The sequence below is a fragment of the Notechis scutatus genome, chromosome 3, assembly GCF_049901735.1.
Source record: "Notechis scutatus isolate UNSWTSFEM ecotype Mainland chromosome 3, rNotScu1.2, whole genome shotgun sequence".
Lineage (NCBI taxonomy): Eukaryota > Metazoa > Chordata > Lepidosauria > Squamata > Elapidae > Notechis > Notechis scutatus.
The window spans coordinates 193,874,635-193,893,759 of NC_142011.1; the positions used below are offsets into that span (position 1 = coordinate 193,874,635).

At 39.4% G+C, this 19,125-nt stretch overlaps 1 protein-coding gene and 1 long non-coding RNA gene across 13 annotated transcripts in view; both read right to left on the bottom strand.

The window, feature by feature from the left end:
* Positions 1-19,125, bottom strand: part of ENPP2 (ectonucleotide pyrophosphatase/phosphodiesterase 2) — a 101,914-nt gene that overhangs the window by 10,649 nt on the left and 72,140 nt on the right. For 4 of the 12 annotated variants that reach the window (XM_087962143.1, XM_087962140.1, XM_087962139.1 and 1 more), the window contains 11 exons: positions 14,459-14,567; positions 13,302-13,427; positions 12,777-12,808; positions 10,978-11,105; positions 9,953-10,040; positions 8,868-8,955; positions 7,516-7,688; positions 5,370-5,418; positions 4,815-4,898; positions 3,341-3,477; positions 1,813-1,948 (listed from right to left, as the gene is read on the bottom strand). In XM_087962143.1, coding sequence (XP_087818269.1) covers positions 1,813-1,948; positions 3,341-3,477; positions 4,815-4,898; positions 5,370-5,418; positions 7,516-7,688; positions 8,868-8,955; positions 9,953-10,040; positions 10,978-11,105; positions 12,777-12,808; positions 13,302-13,427; positions 14,459-14,567 — 1,150 coding nt within the window. Of the gene's footprint in view, positions 1-1,812; positions 1,949-3,340; positions 3,478-4,814; positions 4,899-5,369; positions 5,419-7,515; positions 7,689-8,867; positions 8,956-9,952; positions 10,041-10,977; positions 11,106-12,776; positions 12,809-13,301; positions 13,428-14,458; positions 14,568-16,780; positions 16,934-19,125 lie in introns of all 12 variants that reach the window. The other 8 variants (XM_087962136.1, XM_087962135.1, XM_087962131.1 and 5 more) reach the window with 3 other exon arrangements.
* On the bottom strand, positions 17,901-18,438 carry LOC148131541 (uncharacterized). Its single transcript, XR_015749039.1, has 2 exons — positions 18,310-18,438; positions 17,901-18,182 (listed from the first exon to the last, which is right to left on the bottom strand). It is a non-coding gene; the product is annotated as an uncharacterized LOC148131541 (long non-coding RNA).

Genomic DNA, 19,125 nt, shown 5'->3' on the forward strand with positions numbered 1-19,125 from the left:
CAGCCTCTACTAACCCTTCCCCTCCCAGTCACTCCTAACCTACCCGCCTGGGCTCCTTAGGGCCCCAACAGGAAGCACTTGTTGGAGCAGCCACTGTGAGAAAGAGTTTGCAGAACAGCTGGCCCAGTTCAAGTTGGGTCTGACCGAGAAGGAGGCTCAGCAGAAGCGCCTCACCGAGGACTACAAGCATAGGCTTTCCAATCAGAGGGAAGACCCGCGGGAGTGCAGTGCGAGGCCAGGTACTGGTGCCTGGAGGCTCAGCGGGCTGAGATGGCCAGCTAGTTCCAGGCCATGATGCAGTCTCACTGGAACAAGGCCCTCTGGCATTTCGCCGCTAGCACCATTTCGCCCAAAGCCCCAGGAGGCTGAAACAGACCCTAAGTTGGAATTTCTGCCCCCCTCCAACCCGCACAAAAAGACCCCGGGGAAGCGGGAGAGACTCTGCAGCAACACAAACGTTCATTGTATGTATCCAGCCCAGAGGCCACAGTTTGAGGACCCCTGATTTAGTGCAATATAAAAAATGCAAATAATTTTTCTGCGGACCACCCAAATTTTCTCACGGACCACCAGTTGTCGACCACTGTTCTAGTCTAATGCCCTGCTCAAGAAGGAGACCTTACATCATTCTGGAGAAATGGCTGAGCAGTCTCTTCCTGAAAACCTCCAGTGATGGGAGCACCCACAACTTCTGGCTTAATTATTTTCACTATCAGGACACGTCTCCTTAGTTTTAGGTTGGATCTCCCTTTAATGATCTTCTACCCATTACTTCTTGCCCTGCCCACGGGTGCTTTGGAGAATAGGCTGATGCCCTCTTCTCTGTGACAGCTCCTCAAGTATTAGAAGATTGCTGTCATATCATCTCTAGACCTTCACTTTGGCAGACCAGACATACTTAATTCCCTCAATCATTCATCATATGGTTTAGCCTCCAGACCAGGGGTGGGATTCTACCAGTTTGCACCTATTTCCTAGAACCAGTTTTTAACATTCTAAACAGTTCAGAGAACCGGTTGTTAGAAGAAATTACTGGCCTAATCCTGTAAGGAAGGCAGGAAGGAAACATTCTGGTGTTGCTTACAGAAACTGCTTCTCCAATAACCCTTATTACATTCTTGGCAGGACTAGACTTCCTGTCTCAGGAACTTCTCTGGAGTTTTTTTTCCTCTTCTTTGCTGGTACTTTGCTTGTGTGGAGTGACCATTCAAAGTTACAATGGCACTGAAAAAAGTGACTTATGACCATTTTTCACACTTACGACTGTTGCAGCATCCCCACAGTCATGAGAGGCCAGGCGAGAAGATGCGTGCCTCGATGTGAGTGATAGAGTTGGCCACGCCCAGCCAATAACATGACCACCAAGCCATGTCCATCCAGTCACATGACCACCAAGCCATGCCCACCATCTAAGCCATGCCCACAGAACCGGTTGTTAAAAAATTTGAATCCCACCCCTGCTCCAGACCCCTTATCATCTTTGATAAGAGGTTTTCAGCATGTGAAGAAACCATCCGGGCTGAAGCCACTTCCTGCCTCCTTGCCCCAAGGAAACGTGGAATTAGCGGAATTCCTCTCTAAGTCTCAAAAACCGAAAGGAACACATTCTTTCTGTGTTCCAACTTCTATGTTTCATAGGCAGCTTGATTTTTTAGAAGTTGTAGAGAATATCCGTAGCTCGGGTTGTAGATTTAGATAGAGGGTTGTCCTCCAAGCTTGCTGCTTGAATCCCAATTTGGTATTTCTCTTTATCTTGATTTCTATGCCAAACCCAGGAATATAAAGATTAACAGGTGTCCCACATCAGCTTACGGGGAGGAAACAGGAATCCGTAAGACATTTGTCTATCCACTCTGTAGGCGGTACAACTCTGACTATTGCTTGGAGAAATGCGCAAATCAGGTCTTACACAACTGATCACCTGGTCTGGGACACCAGATGTCTCTGCCTGCATCAAAAGAAGAAGGTAGACAGGTGACATTTGAAACAAAGTATTGTGTGTGTGTGTGTGTGTGTGTTCATATTGTATGCTTGTATTATATAATGGCAGTCTTCACTTAACAGCCTCAACTGGGATTGGGAAATCCATCACTAAGCACCATGGTCACTAGGGTAAAAAAATCATATGATCACACCAGACTTACAACACCTTTTCTGCTTACATCATTAAGTGACTCACTGCAGTTGTTAAGAGAGACATCATGTGACTACACCTTGCAATTTTACTTCCACATTCTATATTACAACTGCTTGTTGGAAGCCAGTTGTGAAGCTCACAAATGGTAATCACTTGATTGACTGCAAGATGTTGTGACAGACGTAATGCAAGGATTGGTTGCATAGCTGGTCAAACACAACCATGGTGCAGCCCTCAATGAAATTGAGTTTGACACCCCTGCACTACTACTGCCTTATTCTGTTTTATTTTATTTTAATTTTTAAATTTTTATTCTGGTCACATTGAATTGAACAAGTGCAGATATATATATAACCTTTACTTTCCAGGGGTTAAAGGGAAAATAACTAGCACTCCCTCCTTCAATGTTTCTCAAAAACAATTCCCTTGTGAAGCAGAGTGATTAGTTCCAAGCGACCTCGTGAGCTTTTGTGACTCAAGATGGACTTCGAACAGGATCTCCCCAGTCCCAGTATATCATCTTAACAATTACTGGTTCACTCAACTCTTTTCCTCATTCCTCAAATGAATTCCCTATGCTTCCAGGCTTGAAATTTTGGGCCTGGACAATCTAGAACTGCGCCGCCTGCAGTCCCATCTAAAGCATAGTTCACAAAACTGTCTGCTATAACATCTTGCCTGTCAATGACTTCTTCAGCCTCAATCTCAATAATACATGGGCAAACAACTGATAACAAACTCAAGGTAAACCGCTCCAAACTCGATTGCAGAAAATAGGACTTCAGCAACAGAGTGGTCAATGCCTGGAACCTGACTCCGTTGTTACAGCCTCAACCCCTCACAGCTTCAACTTCAAACTGTCTACTGTGGACCTCACCCCATTCCTAAGAGGTTCTTAAAGGGGGCGTGCATTAGCGCACCAGCGTGCATAAGTGCGCCAGCGTGCCTACCGCCCCGTCTTACTGTCCCCATTTACCTGTATTTACTCCCTTTGTTCATGTTTATGTTCATACCTACACTCGTTATCTTGTACATGTTTGACAAACAAACAAAAAGAAAATAAAAAAAGAAAATGTATATAGCTGCAAACTACATACTGTACACTGAAAGATGACTGTGCTGGACAGAGCCTGGATAAGCTGAGGATGCTTACCAACACCTCCTCCTCCCACCCCTGCTACTGAAGCAGGCAACCTTACTGACCTGTTTTGAAATAGTGTAAGATGTCCAGAGAGGCATCTGGAATGTTTCGCTGTAGCCACTTTCAAAGTCATGATGATGCAAGAGGCTGTACTTTGTACGAAAAAGAACCGCTGGGCGGCCATAAAGGAGATGCTTCTCTGTAAATTAAAGGCAATAGGAGAGGAACAATGAAGCTTCAACACACAATTTTATCAAAGCCATTTTACAAAACTCTACAATAAAAACCAGTCTGTGTGTTCTTTCCCTGTACCCAGCCACACTGTACCACAAAGAAGATTTACTGCAGTAATATGGAGAGCTGATACAGAAAGTAAGAATACACGGGGAAGTCTTTAGTCTCCATCTGTCTGATGACATGCTTTCACTAAATTGCCTTTAAAATTTAGATTTAAATTATGAAGTTTGAGATTTTTTAATGTTACTCAACAGCAAGTACAGGTTCATTACTAGAGCAGGAGAATTGAAGGTAGCCAAAATTCACATAACCACTAGATGGTGACAAAGATATGCAAATAGTCTCTTTGGTTCCACCTTGTGGTTGTCTAGGCTTCTGCAGTTCAGATCTGTAATCATTAGTCTGTAAAACCTGAGAAAGAATTAGAGTCAACAACTAGTGACTTTCATAACAGAATATAAAAAATAACTTGTGTCCAAATCTACATAACATTATAAACATTAAGGAAATGACAGAAGCAGGGATGCTGACCATAAGAGGAAAAAAGTATAACATTTATATAGAGGCAAGTTTTATGAACTGAGCGTTTAAAAACTGTCATGCAAACACTGAAGTTTACAAGAATTCTTTTGTCAAGGAATACCATCAAGCACAGTCTTTTTGACTTTTAACTAATGTTAACTGCCATAAATACAGGTGGATAGCAGTGGTGTATAAATAAAATAGAACTGATCGATGTAAAAATGCAAAACAGGAAGAAGAAAGTAATTGATGTCTGAGCTACCTATGAAGCAGTTTATAGTCTGCAAACATGTGAAATTGTGGTGGAACATAGTTTGGAGACTGAGGAAGGAGGGGTTGCCTCTCAGAGGCCAAAAACATGGACCTTGGAATGTCTAATAGGCAGAAAGAGAGCTAAGATGATTGCTCCCTAGCAGTTCACAGAATCTATCTATAGTTATGCAGATAGTTATTTTAGTCTGTCAAGATTCAATCTGTAGGTGAACAAGAATAAACTACTTAGAAGTAACTCCACGTATTGCTCTGGTTCTCAGGGACTTATCACACTCAGAACTGCTAAACACATTCCACCAAAACTTGCTAGGAGGAAGCGTTCTCTATTTCCACATTTTTGAACTCGGACAATCCAAACCTGCTTTTCTTCAGAATGGGATACAGGAATCCTTGGTAAATGGAAAATAAAAGGAAGATCAACTAGGCAGTCTTTAGATTAACGAAGCTAAGAGATAATTTAAGATATTGTATGAGGTAAAAAGAAGCCAAGTCAAGTAAGATTACCTGGTGGCGGGACGCATCCATCCTCAGGTAATACATTCTCAGGGTCGTTGGTATAAAATCCTTCTCCTCCTGTGTAGGTTCTCGCTGTTGAATAATATCTTAAATTATAACATCTTAATTTAGGCCCAGCTTTAATATAAAGACTGCATAGTGGATCTCTCACTGAATTTGCACCAAGTGGATTTTGAGCTAATTCAACAAGAGATGGGAAGACAGGATGGAAAAGAGCTCATAGGTAAGTATAGTTAGAACAGCTGGTTGAAAAGAGGAGTTAGTTTATTATTGGATTATATACCTGCAAAAGCAAGTCACTGATTTAAACGCATTTGCACACGTTGTTGGAAACCATCACATTGCTTTTGCATTTCCATTCATCAAAAGTTAGCTACCAAAGCTCTTAAAAACCTCATCACACACCAATGAAATGCACAAATTAAAAAAAAAATCAGATTGATTTTATTATGATTTAGAATGCATAATTATAGAGAGAGGCCCACACCAGTAATATGATTGCCAATGATCAGTGTTTTACTGGACTTTCTATTGGATCCTTACCTTCTGTTCCTCTGCTATAAGGACGTCGACTCAGATCATCCAACCTATTCTATTTAAAACAAAAACACACACAAGAAAAGATTATCTTATTTCTATCTCTCATTAAGACAATTGGGTCCTATTAAAAGAGTTACTGGTAACTTTTTTTTTAAACTGAAAGGCATGCTCGACCAGCTGAGGCCTAATCAGATAGATTAAAATGGGGTTTCGGGACCACTTGGTCCCTGTGCTCAGGGAGGGGTTCATGCTATTTCACACAACCTCTGCAAGGAAGTTTGGGTTGAATGGATTTGGAAATGGTTCACCAGCATCCTCCATTCAAAGTCATTTGTTAAGATGGGCAACTATAGAAATAAAATAAGTAAATAAAAAAAAATCCAGCTGTACATACTTAGGTAAGTAAAGATAAAGGTTTCCCTGCCAGTCATGTCCGACTCTAAGGCACAGTTATCATCCCCATTCTTGGCCAAGGGAGTCAGTATTGTGTGAAAACATTTTTTGAGATCATATCACCAGCATGGCTATATGCCACGCGTGTCAAACTTGCCGCGTCACGTTGCTGTCATGTGATGTTTTGCAACATTTTTCCCTTCGTGGAGCTGGGGTGGGCATAGCCTGCGTGGAACATCTCTGGCCTATGGGCCACCAGTTTGACACCCCTGCTATATGCCAAAAGCGCATGGAACATTGTTACCTTTCCACTGAAATGGTACCTATTAATCTACTCGCATTTGCATGCTTTTGAACTGCTAGGTGGGTGGGAGCTGGGCCAAGGAACGGGAGCTCACCCTTTTGTGCAGCCCTCGGGTCTCAAAACCAGCTGTCAGCTTTCCAGCTGGCACACTCGGCATCTTTTACCACTGAGCCATCATGCCCCATTCAGATAAGTACAACATGTAATATAGCTTAGGCCAGAACTGGCAGGTGGAAATCCACAGCATGCTGACATCATATGATGGATACTGACACCTGACCAGTTACCTCACTTACCTCAGGATTACAAACATCTATTTATTTTCATTGTAGCTTTACACAGTCAGATTCTGTTCATTCATTCAGCACATGCACCCGTAGGCAGGGATCAGCGTCTACATGCCCTTCAAAAGGGACAATCAGAACAGGGGTGGGATTCAAATTTTGTAACAACCGGTTCTATGGGCATGGCTAGGTGGGTGTGGCCATGTGACTCCCCTTTTTTGGCACCAGTGCTGTGCCCCTCTCCATTTTTTGCCTTCCTGGGCTTCAGGAAAGCCTCCTGGGTAAAGCAGTAAGTAAGTAAAGGGAATCCCAGAACAGCTGTTCATAAGAACAGCTGATCGTCGTGAGGGGAACAAAATACCTTAAGGAGTGACTGGGTGGGGAAGAACGCAGTCAGCAATGTCGGGCATACACGCAATGTTGCACATATGCGATAAGAACTGACTGGGCAGAAGGGGGCGGGGCCAGCCAGGGGCACGATTTGCCGGTTCTCCGAACTGCACAGAATCATAACAACTGGTTCTATAGAACTTGTCTGAATTGGTAGAATCCCAACCCGGAATCAAAACCGAAAAAAAGAATTAAAAAAGACCAAAACACTTTCCCATCAGCGATCAACACCCAGACATTAACAGCAGGATGAATACTAAGCCAACGATCAAGAAGTAAACAATATTCCAATCAAGGAACTACTAACACAGACAAACAAGCTATCCATAAACAACCTAATCAAGGAATCGCCAAGGACATTCCCACCAACATTGACAGGACAAGCCACTTGTATATAAAAAGAGAGCAAACCCCACTCCCTTTTAGCACTGATGGTATTGCCTAGTTTGGTAATGAAATGTCTGCAAGAAAACAACCCAAGACCCCACAGAGATAATCTTCATGTTTGACCATATAATCAGCGATAATGCGCTCTTAAGAAACATTCATTCAGAGGCCAACTTTGAATTTGGCATTGTTTTTAAATGATGCTTCATTCTTACTATCGGCAAGGAAAGATAGATATTTTTCTCCAATTCTGGTAGTTGAAGTCCACATGTCTTAAAGTTGCTAAGGGTGAGAAACACGGCTCAGGATCAATAGAATTCATTTCTTCCTAGCAGGTTTAGAATCAATCGCCTTCTGAGCTTCCTGCTTCCAGTGAATATCGTGAATTTACCTTATCGTCACAACTGCACCCCAGATCGTAGTCAGATGAAGGTGTTGTAGCTACTGGATGGAGTGGCCTTGCTACTTCCTCAGGCATGATGGGTCTGTAGGTACTGCTCCGAAGGAGGTGATTTAAGCTTCCATGTGTCCCATTATTGGGAGCAGGCTTCAAACCAAGGAGATCTGGAACAGGATTAAAAGTAGCATCTGTCATACATACTGTATGAGTGGAGAATTTTATGCATATGTAAACACCAGTACAAGAGTATGAGGTGAGGGTAGGCAAGGTTGCCTAACATATCTAAACTCTGAATCCTTGCAGAGAATTTAAATTTTATATAAATGAGTTTGTCCAATAGGTCTTTCTGGTATACAGAAGTCAAAGGTCTTTGAAGTGGTAGGATGGTAAAAGTCTCCTAGACTAGAAAACTGGATTTATTTATTAAATTTCTAGACTGCCCACCTTGCTGTTTGGGGTGAGTTTAGGTGGCTAATGGTTAATGGCAAGTTTGAAGGGAGGTTTAGATTTACTATCATTTCCAAAAGTTTTAATATACTCCGCCTTAACATCCAAAATATGAAACCATTTGTAAGAACCAAGTTTACAGTTGAAATAAGGCTCATTATGTTCAATTTGGTATGTTTTGCTAACACTTCAAATTACTGGACTTACAGCAGAAGCCCCATTTCTCCCATGGAGAAATTAACGTCTGAAGATTAATGCAGAAATAATTTTCTGCCTTTAATTTGTTATTCAATTCCCCTCAAAGGCTCTCAGCAACTTCAGGTAATCTTGAATTGCAGGCTACTTCATTGGTTGACTGCCGATTGCAGCAGTTCGGCAGCTCGAACCTCACCAGGCTCAAGATTGGCTCAGCCTTCCATTCTTCCAAGGTCGGTAAAATGAGGACCCAGATTGTTGGGGGCAAGAGGCTGACTCTGTAAACCACTTAGAGAGGGTTGTAAAGCACTGTGAAGCGGTATATAAATCTAAGTGCTGTTGTTATTGTTTAGCAATTGCCTTATTTAGCAATTTTTTGAAATTACAAAGTGATGAAAAAGTAACTTGATAACCAAACATTTACAATATTTGCAGGCAGGTCTGTAAAGCAAAGGAAAGCCGAAATAAGGTCATCAGCACAGTCACGGTTTTACTTAGCGATTGCTTCACTTAACAACAGAGTTGTCAATCATAATTATGGTCACGAAACAAGGATTGCATAGGCAGGAAATAAATGTAGGGTTTGGTCCTTCCATTTAGATAGCTTGCTACAGAAGGAAGGTAAATGAATCATAAGATATTAGCCAAAATGAAAATTGAGAAAAGAAATCAAATATACTGTTTATTTTAAATTTACTTACCGCACATAAGGTTGTACAGTTCAATATTTTCAAATGGAGGTACTTTTGTTTTGTATTTAAATGAAGGGCCATAGCCTAGAAAGACGGTCTAACAGAGAAAAAACAGTAATATTAATGTTGTCAGCTCCTATGTGAGCTTTTCTGTTGCTGAAATAAAACAAATCAAGACCAAAGTAAAGACCCTCCAAGAATTAGCCCTTTTTTAATGTTCAAAACATGCTTTTTGGTTCTCTTTTTACAAGATTTGCTGAATCAGCTCACTGTTCCCAATTTTCTGTCACGAGAGCAATTTTGTGTTAAGAGTTCTTTCGAAATATAAGTTGTGATCTTGCTGTGGGGTCCTTGGTACTCTCTGAGCTTTGTTATTTTCTTGCAGCTGTATCATTACCAAGCTAGGTAGCAACATAGCTCCACTAGTTTGGTAATGAAACATCTGCAAGAAACCATCCAACCTCAGAGAGTACCAAGGACTCCACAGTTCAACCCTGAGCTACAAATAATTCTCTTCTTCTACAGTTTACAGATTAACAGAGTTGGAAGGGATCTTGTAGGTCATCTAGTCCAAACCCCCACCCAAGCAGGAGACCCTACACCATTTCTGACAAATGGCAATCCAATCTCTTCTTGAAAGCCTCCAGTGATGAAGCTCCCATAACTTCTGAAGGCAACTTCTGTTCCATTGGTTGATTGTTTTCACTGTCAGAAAATTTATCCTCATTTCTAGGTTGAATCTCTCCTTGATCAATTTCCATCCATTATTCCATTATTACTCTCATGGTCTTGCTTTTGTTCTTGGCGTTTTGTTTTTGTTTTTGAGTTTTTTTCCTGTTTTATATTTTATATTTTCCTGATTTATATTTTATTATGGTTTCATTCTAAAACATTTTGGTATAAACCACCTGGAATATCCAAAGATGAATAAAATAAGCTGCAATAATGATCTTTAAGATGTTTTCTCGCTATAATGCAGTAAGAAGACTGAAGAAATGAGCCTTCTAATTAAAAAATACATTTGTAAGTTGCTGTAAGTTACATATACCAACAATACTGCTTACTGACTACTCCAATTAGTTTACTGCCCCTACCTGCATACTGTTGATCTTATTGTCATAGCCATGATCTCCATGAAAATAGCACTTCCCGGTTATTTTCTTAAACACATCTCCAGGCCTCCTAAAAACATTACGAAGATTCTTGAATGTACCATCAGTTAATTTCTATAAACATTAAGGTTCAACTTCCAGTGGATTGAAGAAAATATAGCTGATCCACAAATCTCTAAAGAAACAAGGAACTTTTGTTTGCTTTCCCAAATGGTGGTTGAAGAGAGCAGCATTTTCAGCAAGCCACAATGACACAAAAATAACAACACACACACAGTAATACCATTGTACAAACCTTGCCTCTATGTAGCTGCATCTCAGCAGCTGGAAAATACATGATTAATTATGTGATTATAATTAATGACCATTGCGTCATGATGCATGTTCCACATAGTTCAACCCATTTTGATGGCATATATTATGTGCTACCATCAACTTCTGTCAGAAGATTAGTGTCAGTCGATATGCATATCATAGGAGCTTTTTATTTATAAGGTGCATTAGAGAGAGAGAAAAATCTCTCATAGAAATTCTAAAAGCAGTGTTATTTTTTTTCTTAAAAAATAAGAACATTTTAGTACATCTTGACTTAAACCTAGTGAGCTTTCAATGGCTGGAAAATACTGCTTTACAGGCTAAATCTGGCCTCCAAGTTGGCTATTGTCTATGGTCTGCTACCTAAAAATGTTTTTGTAAAATAAAGACGCTATGAACAGTAGGAAGTCTGGTCACCTAAATTATGTTAGAATGTTATAGTTGCTTAACTCAAAATACACTATGAAATAAGGAATCCATGTTGCTCTTATTACGTTTTTTAGCCAAAGTCTTACCAAAATATAAAAAAATAATCCATACAGATTGAGTGCAGAAGTGTCATATCACAGCTGATTTCTTAACAGAGGCCCAAAATCACATTGAACTAATCAGTTAAGAGAGTTTGCAGATGACATATTTGGTTAAGTGAGAGATCTACAGCAAATCAAAAGGACAAGAAAATTTGTATTTACTTGGCTACATGCCATCTTCTTTCCACCAACAAATGAATATCTTCGATTCTTCGGTTATTTGCATAATGCAAACGCTTGGGAAGATGTTGCTTCAGGTAAGGTTTGAAATGTTGGTCTGGCTTCTTGCACTGAAACAAAGGAAGCATGCTCAGAAAAGGGTTGTGTAAGACATTGACCAACCTACTTGCTAACTGGAAAAAAATCACTGTTTAGTGAGGATAAGCAGCCCCCCATTTTGTAGATATTGTAAGACCAGCGGTAAGACTGCAACCTGGAGAAAATCTATCTATGTGGCCATGAAGAGTTGACATTGATTTGACAGTCCATAATCAATCAATCAAGACCAGGGCAGGGCAATTAATTTTCCCAAGAGAAAATGAGAAACTGGAATTGTTATGGAACGGTCAAAACCAACAAGGTTGTGAAAGTGTATAGGCATGCAAGCACGCACATGCATATGTAAATTGGAAAAGAAAATTAAAAGCAATGTAGTTCTATTGTATGCATTATGTACACTTATTTGCATTTGATTTAAAACTTCCAATTGACCTTATGTGGGTTTGGCAGGGATGTACAAAGGACTGGATGTAGCCTGGAGGCCATAAAAAGCCCAGATCAGTGGTGGGATTCCAATAATTTAACAACCGGTTGTCTGCCCTAATGATTTCTTCCAACAACCAGTTAACAACCGGTTCTCCCGAAGTGGTGCGAACTGGCTGAATCCCACCACTGGCCCAGATGTGATCAAGACCAAATGGTTCATTGATCTATCTCAGGGATGTCAAACTCAATTTCATTGAGGGCCACATCAGGGGCCGGGGTGGGGGTGGGGAGGATGGGTGTGGCCAGCTCAATCACTCATTGAAGCTCCATTTTTGGCCGCAATGGCTACCTGTAGACCTCTGCCAGCAAAAACGGAGCTGAGGGAGGCCACACACAGTCTGCTGGGCTCTGTTTTTGCTGGCAAAGGGCTGCAGGAGTCTGTCATGGCTGAACAGGGAGCACGGAGCCTGGGTGGGCCACGCACAGCCTCTCCGAGCTCCGTATTCACTGGCAGAGGCACTGTGGGCCAGTCCTTTGCTGTTTCCAGAGTGGCCTCCGCGGGCCAATCCTTAGCACCCAGTGGACTGGATCCAGCCCACAGGCACTGAGTTTGACAGCCCTGATCTATCTTGTATCCTAGCATCAGGAGCTCCAAACTAGCTTTTATCCATCATTTAATTTAGTTTCCCTCTCTCCAGTGAAAACGTTGGGAATTAAAACTGTTAATATTTGTGGATATTCTGCAGTGCCACAGCCCAGTTCTGCAAAACATGGTTAGAACCTCCACAACCATTATACAACTTTCTCCGTGGAATCTACGCTTATGAGAATTCCTCTGAGAACACTCTGAATCTTCACTTAAAGCCACACCCAAATTAATAAACCCAACTTTTCTTTTCTTTTTTTCTTTTTCTTTCTTTCTTTCTTTCTTTCTTTCTTTCTTTCTTTCTTTCTTTCAACAACCTCATAATCCCTTGCAGGATGGAGTATAGGCAACTGAATGGAGCAAACAGAGTGTTTAATGGCCGGATATCCTTCCTATCACCAATGTGGAGTTTTCTTCAGCAGAAATATTCTCATTGTGCCCAGAGAGAGAAATATCTGCCTCTAGCTAGGATTGAACTCACAGCCTCCGGATTGTGAGGCAAGAGCTCCACTTCTAGGCCACCCACCACTCCTAATTAATAAACCCAATTATTCAGAGCAGTTTAAAAATTGTGCTCTAGGAAGGAGAAGGGTACTTAGGAGATACTTACTGTGAGATTGGCCACAATGGCTTTGGGGTCAACTGTTACATGGATGTGGAGATTTCAAACAGAAAGAGAAAGAAAAGTAAAAAATATGCCAATAGCTGAGTTTTCAACACATGAATGTTCATAGGTAATTAGCTGCATTAAACTAAACTACAAGTTTTGATTTTTTTTTTCTCCCAGTGGAACCTACACAATTTTGTTTGCAAACATTTGTAGAAATGCACCAGCTAATTTCTCTCGGCTCATATCTCTCAGGATTTAATTTATTGTGAAGTAAATTTTTTTAGATCTCAGATATTTTCAAATATCTGGCTCTATTTAACAACCAGTCTTATCAATTAGGTAAATTTACCCAACTTATCAATCATGTAAAAGAACAATTGTCTTTCTAAACAGTAGCTGTGTCTCTCTGAAGGTGGATGCACCTTTATAAATATGTTCCTTGCCACCACACACAGAGTCAGAGACAGCACAGAAGAAAATGGACACATTTCAAGCTACAGGGTGAATGCAGAAAGGTAAACTTACATTTAACATTACTATTAGCTTTGGCACGAATACGCCCTAGAGTTCCAGGTATCAAAGTTATGTCATCCACGTTAGATAGATAGTTGCTCAAATATTCAGTTCTTTCACAAGTAACATCTTCCATTCCTACAAATAAGCAGTACCATTGCATTATTGAAAGAAGTATGCATAGACATTTGCTATTCAAATGTTAATTAATGAGGTACATTTAAGTCTCTTTCAGCTTTAAAAGACATATTGTTCATGGTGTTTGGTCTACAACCTAACCAAAAGTATTTTGTGGATTCTCCCAAGATACTTCCTTTCATGTTAGAAGAGTGTGATCCTTTAGATTTTACAAATTTATAGTAACAATTTTTTTTAATGGTGAGAAATCAGAGAAAAAAATCTTTAAAATGGAATCTGGTTATGCATGTATTAGTCTAAGCTTGTTGTTTAACCCAGAAATAACTTCCACAAATTTAAATGATGCTGAAAAGATGATGACTGCCATTTCAGCAATTAAAAAACATTAATGCACTGGATTAAGTTTTAAAGATTAAAGTATTCCCACAAGTATAGTCTAAGTAGCAATAAGAAAAGGATTCTAACCCCTGAAGTTCTGAACAGCAGCCAAGAAGTCTTACCAAGTTAGCCGTTGTGCTAGTCAAAAATGTGAATTAGAGAATAAAATTATAAGAGATCATCAAGCCTCTTTATAATCAGCTAAAACTATTTTTGAATTTTTAAAAACCCAAAGTCTGCATTATGATTTAGCTGTTCAGAAATCCATTCACAATCAATCTGTTCTAAAAACTTTGTACCTTATCTTAGGCTGATCACATACTATGTGCTGGCACATAATAATTTCTACATCTAAATACAATTTCAGTTCAAATACAGTTCGGCTTAATAGCCTCAAAGGTGCTTTTTCAAGAGGCAACTGGACTTTCTGTGTTTTGCCTCGAAGATGTTTCGTTCTCATCCGTCTTCAAGGAAACATCTTCAAGGAAAAACAAAGAAACTCCAGTTGCCTCTTGAAAAAGCACTTTTGGGACAACCAGGACCTGGATGGCTGAGAATCTCCACAGATGCTCAATTTAACAGATTAATAAAGTGCCTTCCAGTAGAAATGAAGACTTTTCTATATCAAAACCAAGGGAAACTTTTTTAATTACCATGATCACCCACGAAGATAATGTTGGCACATCGGTGTAAGTTCAGCTGCTTTAATCCATCCATTAGTTGCCCAAGGATCTTGTCAATATCTCTTAGTGGACCTAACATCTATATATACACACATATTTACACAAAGAGGGAGAATTAACCTTCTTTTTAAAACTATCATTACAAGTTTTACACTATCAGACCGCCCTTTCCTTTGATGGTATGTTTACATAAACTGCTATAATTATATCAGTTGTATTATACTGTATTCTATTCTATTAATCTCTCTGAAGCACTGCTTTGCATCAAATACCAATATAGTCCAGAATTATGGTTCTCGAATGACTAACCAGAAGTTTTTTTGGGGAAAAAGAAGACTTGATAACAATAAATTCATCCACATTATTCCTTAGCAGCTGTTTTCAGAGATATTCTGACTCATCCCTCTGGGTAAGTGAAGTTTGGAGATGATTTATAGTTTCTATTTTTCAGGTATTTATTCTCTTTCATTATATTATTATCATGAGAATTATGAGAATATTAACATATTTGGTGTATCTTATATTCAAAACAGCATGATCAGTACTAATAAAGAAATAAAGAACAGATTAAGATTTTCCATAAAACCTGTAATGTAGACTCCAACTCATAATATGAGAAATCATTCATCTTAAAGAGTTAAGCAAACTTGAAGAAATTCTAACAAGCTTAGTTATATTGTAATGTGCACCCGTGGGTCTTCTGGTGTTAAAAAATATCACACTTATGCTGTATCAATTTTGAGCATAAGCTCATCTCTAGAAGCCATGTTCTAAAATAAAGAATCAAGCATAGAACCAAGATAATTTTAAAAGAGAGAGATGGGTCACTTCAGTTCATGAAGTTCTTGGATAATAGTTTTCCAACCTTAATTTCTAACAGTACATTTATTTTAACAAGCTAGAAGATGGGAATCCATGTAACCTGCAGGTTTTATGGACCTCACTCAGTGAATGATTTTTTTTTAACAAAGTTGAGGAGTCCTTTATTTAAGAATGAATGCAGCTGGACATGATTTATATATAAAGCATGACACAGGAAAAGCTTCTTTCCATTCTCTCTTCCCTTTCAATGTGAGAACGCCAGTATTCATTACAGAGCACATTCCTGAATCCCAACTGAGTGCTTTGGATAGCTCTCATTTGCTAATTTTAAGGGAAGATTTGTCTTTGATGATGATATTATGGCATTCCCAAGATAAAAAGGATAGCACATCCCATTTACATCCTATGTCCAAATTCATCACGAAAGTTTGAAGAGACATTTCATACACTCAAACACCAACTTGAATCCATTGCTATAGGTTCACTTGGTCAACCTTTCATGCTCTTAATCTATGTTTAAGCCATATCCATGTCCCATACAGATTCTATATACAGCATGAAGACACCTTATAGATACAGGACTTCCTTACAATCATATTTTCATTCAACTTGATCACTGAGTATGAGTGTCCAAATAGATAGCAGCCTCAAATAAATTTCCTTTGAACTTACTGATATTCATTGCTTCAAAATATTCATCAAGCTTCAAGCATCCTCCAGCATTGGAAAAATTTGATACCATACAGTTATCGGTCAAGAAATAAGAAAGGATCACAGACCAATTCTTATGAACCAGGCTTTATTTGATGTCTCCCGCTAAAGGAAACCAATGATGTCATGTCATGTTGTGAACAGGAGTAACCTGGCAAAATTTAACAGAACAACAGAGTTGGAGGGGACTTTGAAGGTCTTCTAGTCCAACCTCCTGCTCAGGCAAGAAACCCTATATCATTTCAGACAAATGGTTGTCCAATCTATTCTTTAAAACTTCCAGTGTTGGAGCATTCACAAATTTCTTCAACCCATTGCAAATTTTACAAATAGAACTTTCTAGAGAGCCAAATAATCAGTTCTAAGAAATTCATTTTGGCTGGAAAAAAAAAATAACTGTAAGGAGGGTGACAATAAGCATGATTCTACAGGCCAATCCAATATTATCTACCTGTGGGTGGAACAGTCTAAATGGATTTTTTGCACCTGAATCCTGTGTTATTTAAAAACAATAGTTAAGAAGGATTTAAAGATTGCACCAAGAGACAGAGAATGCTGCCCAAAGAAGAGTGGGAAGAAGGAAAAGGTAAACATCAATTGAACCCAACTTCTTGATGGCAATCTGTGGTTGTTGCCTTTCAAGATGGCTGCACTGAAAGTTTGATTTGGAAGAAGTTCATCCCAAAGTTGGGAGGACAAAAAATAATCAAGTTGTTTAAGAGTCTCAGCAGTTGATATGTACCAGGTTTGAAAACTTACTTTGTTCCGACGGGATTCCGCAGACAAGTGTTCCATTCTAGGTACTTTTCGTCTTCTCTTGGAAGGAGCAATACGTCTTTTCTGAATCCTCTTAGTACTGATTTTTCTTTTAGGTCTTTTAGATGGAGTAAGAGGAGACCCAAAACTACTCTCCTGTACTGACGGAGAGAGATGCTTGGACTCAGAAAAAGCTCATCTCAACATCAGATTGTTAAAAACTAGCCGCCTCTAGGACACGGTATACCAAAATTCTTGGTTCAAACCATTTAATACTGGGTTTATGGTCAAGTCAAGGTCAAGGTTGAAAAGAAGAATTTAATTTAATTAGAATTTAATAGTCCTGGGGTCTGTGGGAAACAACACTCTGAAGAGGATGTCTGGTTTGTTTGTTTGTTGGGTGGGCGAAATACTCTTTTCATGTTTATCAAGAGAAAGAAAGCATCAGTAGTAGCTATTGCTATTACTGGACGTCCAACATACTTATGTTTTAAATTGTACTAACTTATCAATGCTTCACTATTTAAATAACAGTAAGATTCCAATTCTCTTTTGCTGGAGAGAATAAATTAAAATTGTTCATACAATATTTTTTCTATTGTTGAATTCCCAGTCACTATCAACTCCATGCAACTGGAGGCATGCCCAGTTTTTAAAAGACCTCCAAGAAGGCATGGCATTATTAACTGGATAATGCGGAAGGCATAAGTATTGACCTGTCATTCATTTTGATCTTTCATGGGAGGGGAGAGGGAACACTGAGCAAACACACTCTGCATTTGCCCCTTGTATTATAGGATATCCTTAGATTTAGCTATATGTTTTCCACGATTATTGTACTGTGACATGTGAGGAAAGGCTTTAAAAAAACTAAGGGGGGGAAAGATATGAATGAACCATGTATTAAGAAGAGGAGAAATCGTCTGAAAACAACAGAGCTGCAGTCCCAAGCAGTGCAGAGATGCTGGATGCTGTTCAAACTGATCTTAAAAAGAAGCGACTTTGCATGCAACTCCAATTGACAGCTACAATGAGAGTTCTTGGCAACTTTTAGGATCAGATTCTCCGAACAGAGAAAGATAACAAACACATACAGAAAGATAATGCAGCTTGTTTATTTAAAAAAAAAATGGAGAAAAAAGAAGCGAAGAAAAGGGAAGTTGAAAATTGGCAAGGATTTACAAGGCCGTTTGCTCCTATCTGCATAGCCATTCTCCATCTTTGCTGTTCCAATCGCAGAGCCATGTTCTTGGAAGATAATAATATTTTTTTTAAAAAAAAACCAGTATTACCATCTGCCATGCTGTTTCTTTGCTCTTGGATAAACAGTTGGAAAGGAAATGCTAATCCAGTTCCATTTGTCTCTCTCTCTCTCTCTCTCTCTCCAGAAAGCAGCTTCAGTTTTCTTTAAAAAAAACAAAACAGAACAGGAGAAGAAAAAAGAAAAAGAAGAGAAGAAAAGAGTTCAAGCTTCGTGCAGCCTTGATGAAAGCAGCAGCAGTTGGAGGAAGGATTCTCAAGAGTTTACTCACTCTTTCCAAGAGAAGCGCAGCCAGAGTTTTAACTTATGCCATCAAGTGGGTCTAATAATAAGAACCCCCATTCCAGGGCAGCATGTTAGAAGAGCAGCAGAGCAGTCCTTAAGTCCAAGTCACTGATCATGGGTAAACAGCATTGGTACAAAACATTCACAAAAGGGATAGCTTCTCTTTCTTAAGAAATTAAAGCTAGGAAGAAAGCCAAAACTGTATTAATCAGCCAGGTCTTAGCTTTACGTTGGAAGAATGAGATCAATAAAAGCTGAGGATGATGACACACCTAGAACTGAAAGAACTAGCCAAATACTTGTACTTGAAACAAAATGTCTCCAAATAGGACATTATACACTAAGATATAATGGGTGAATGTGCAATGTTTGTCAGACAGAGGATTTTCCAAGGGACTGGGCTAAAAACACAAAAACAAAAAGTAGATATGAGGCCAGAGAACCATGACTGGATATTTTAAAACTGTTTGCCCCACTGTGGCTCTGGTTTTATTTATTTATTATGAAATTTATATGATGCCCATCTCGTATCCAATGACTAGTTGATTTACATTAAGAAGAAAAAAAGGAAGACCGATCCCAGATCTTTGTGCATTAGCTGTCATTACTGGGATCCAGACTCTACAAAACCTACTTTGACTTTACTACCCACATACAGATTCCTACTTAATCAATTGACTGGTTGAAGTTGCAAGCTGATAGATCAAAAATGGGTCTAAAAGTTCCTTGCATCATCAACCTCCACCTTGAATTTAGCAGCAAAGCATTTCTAGGGAAACTGACTAGAATACCTCTGGATTAA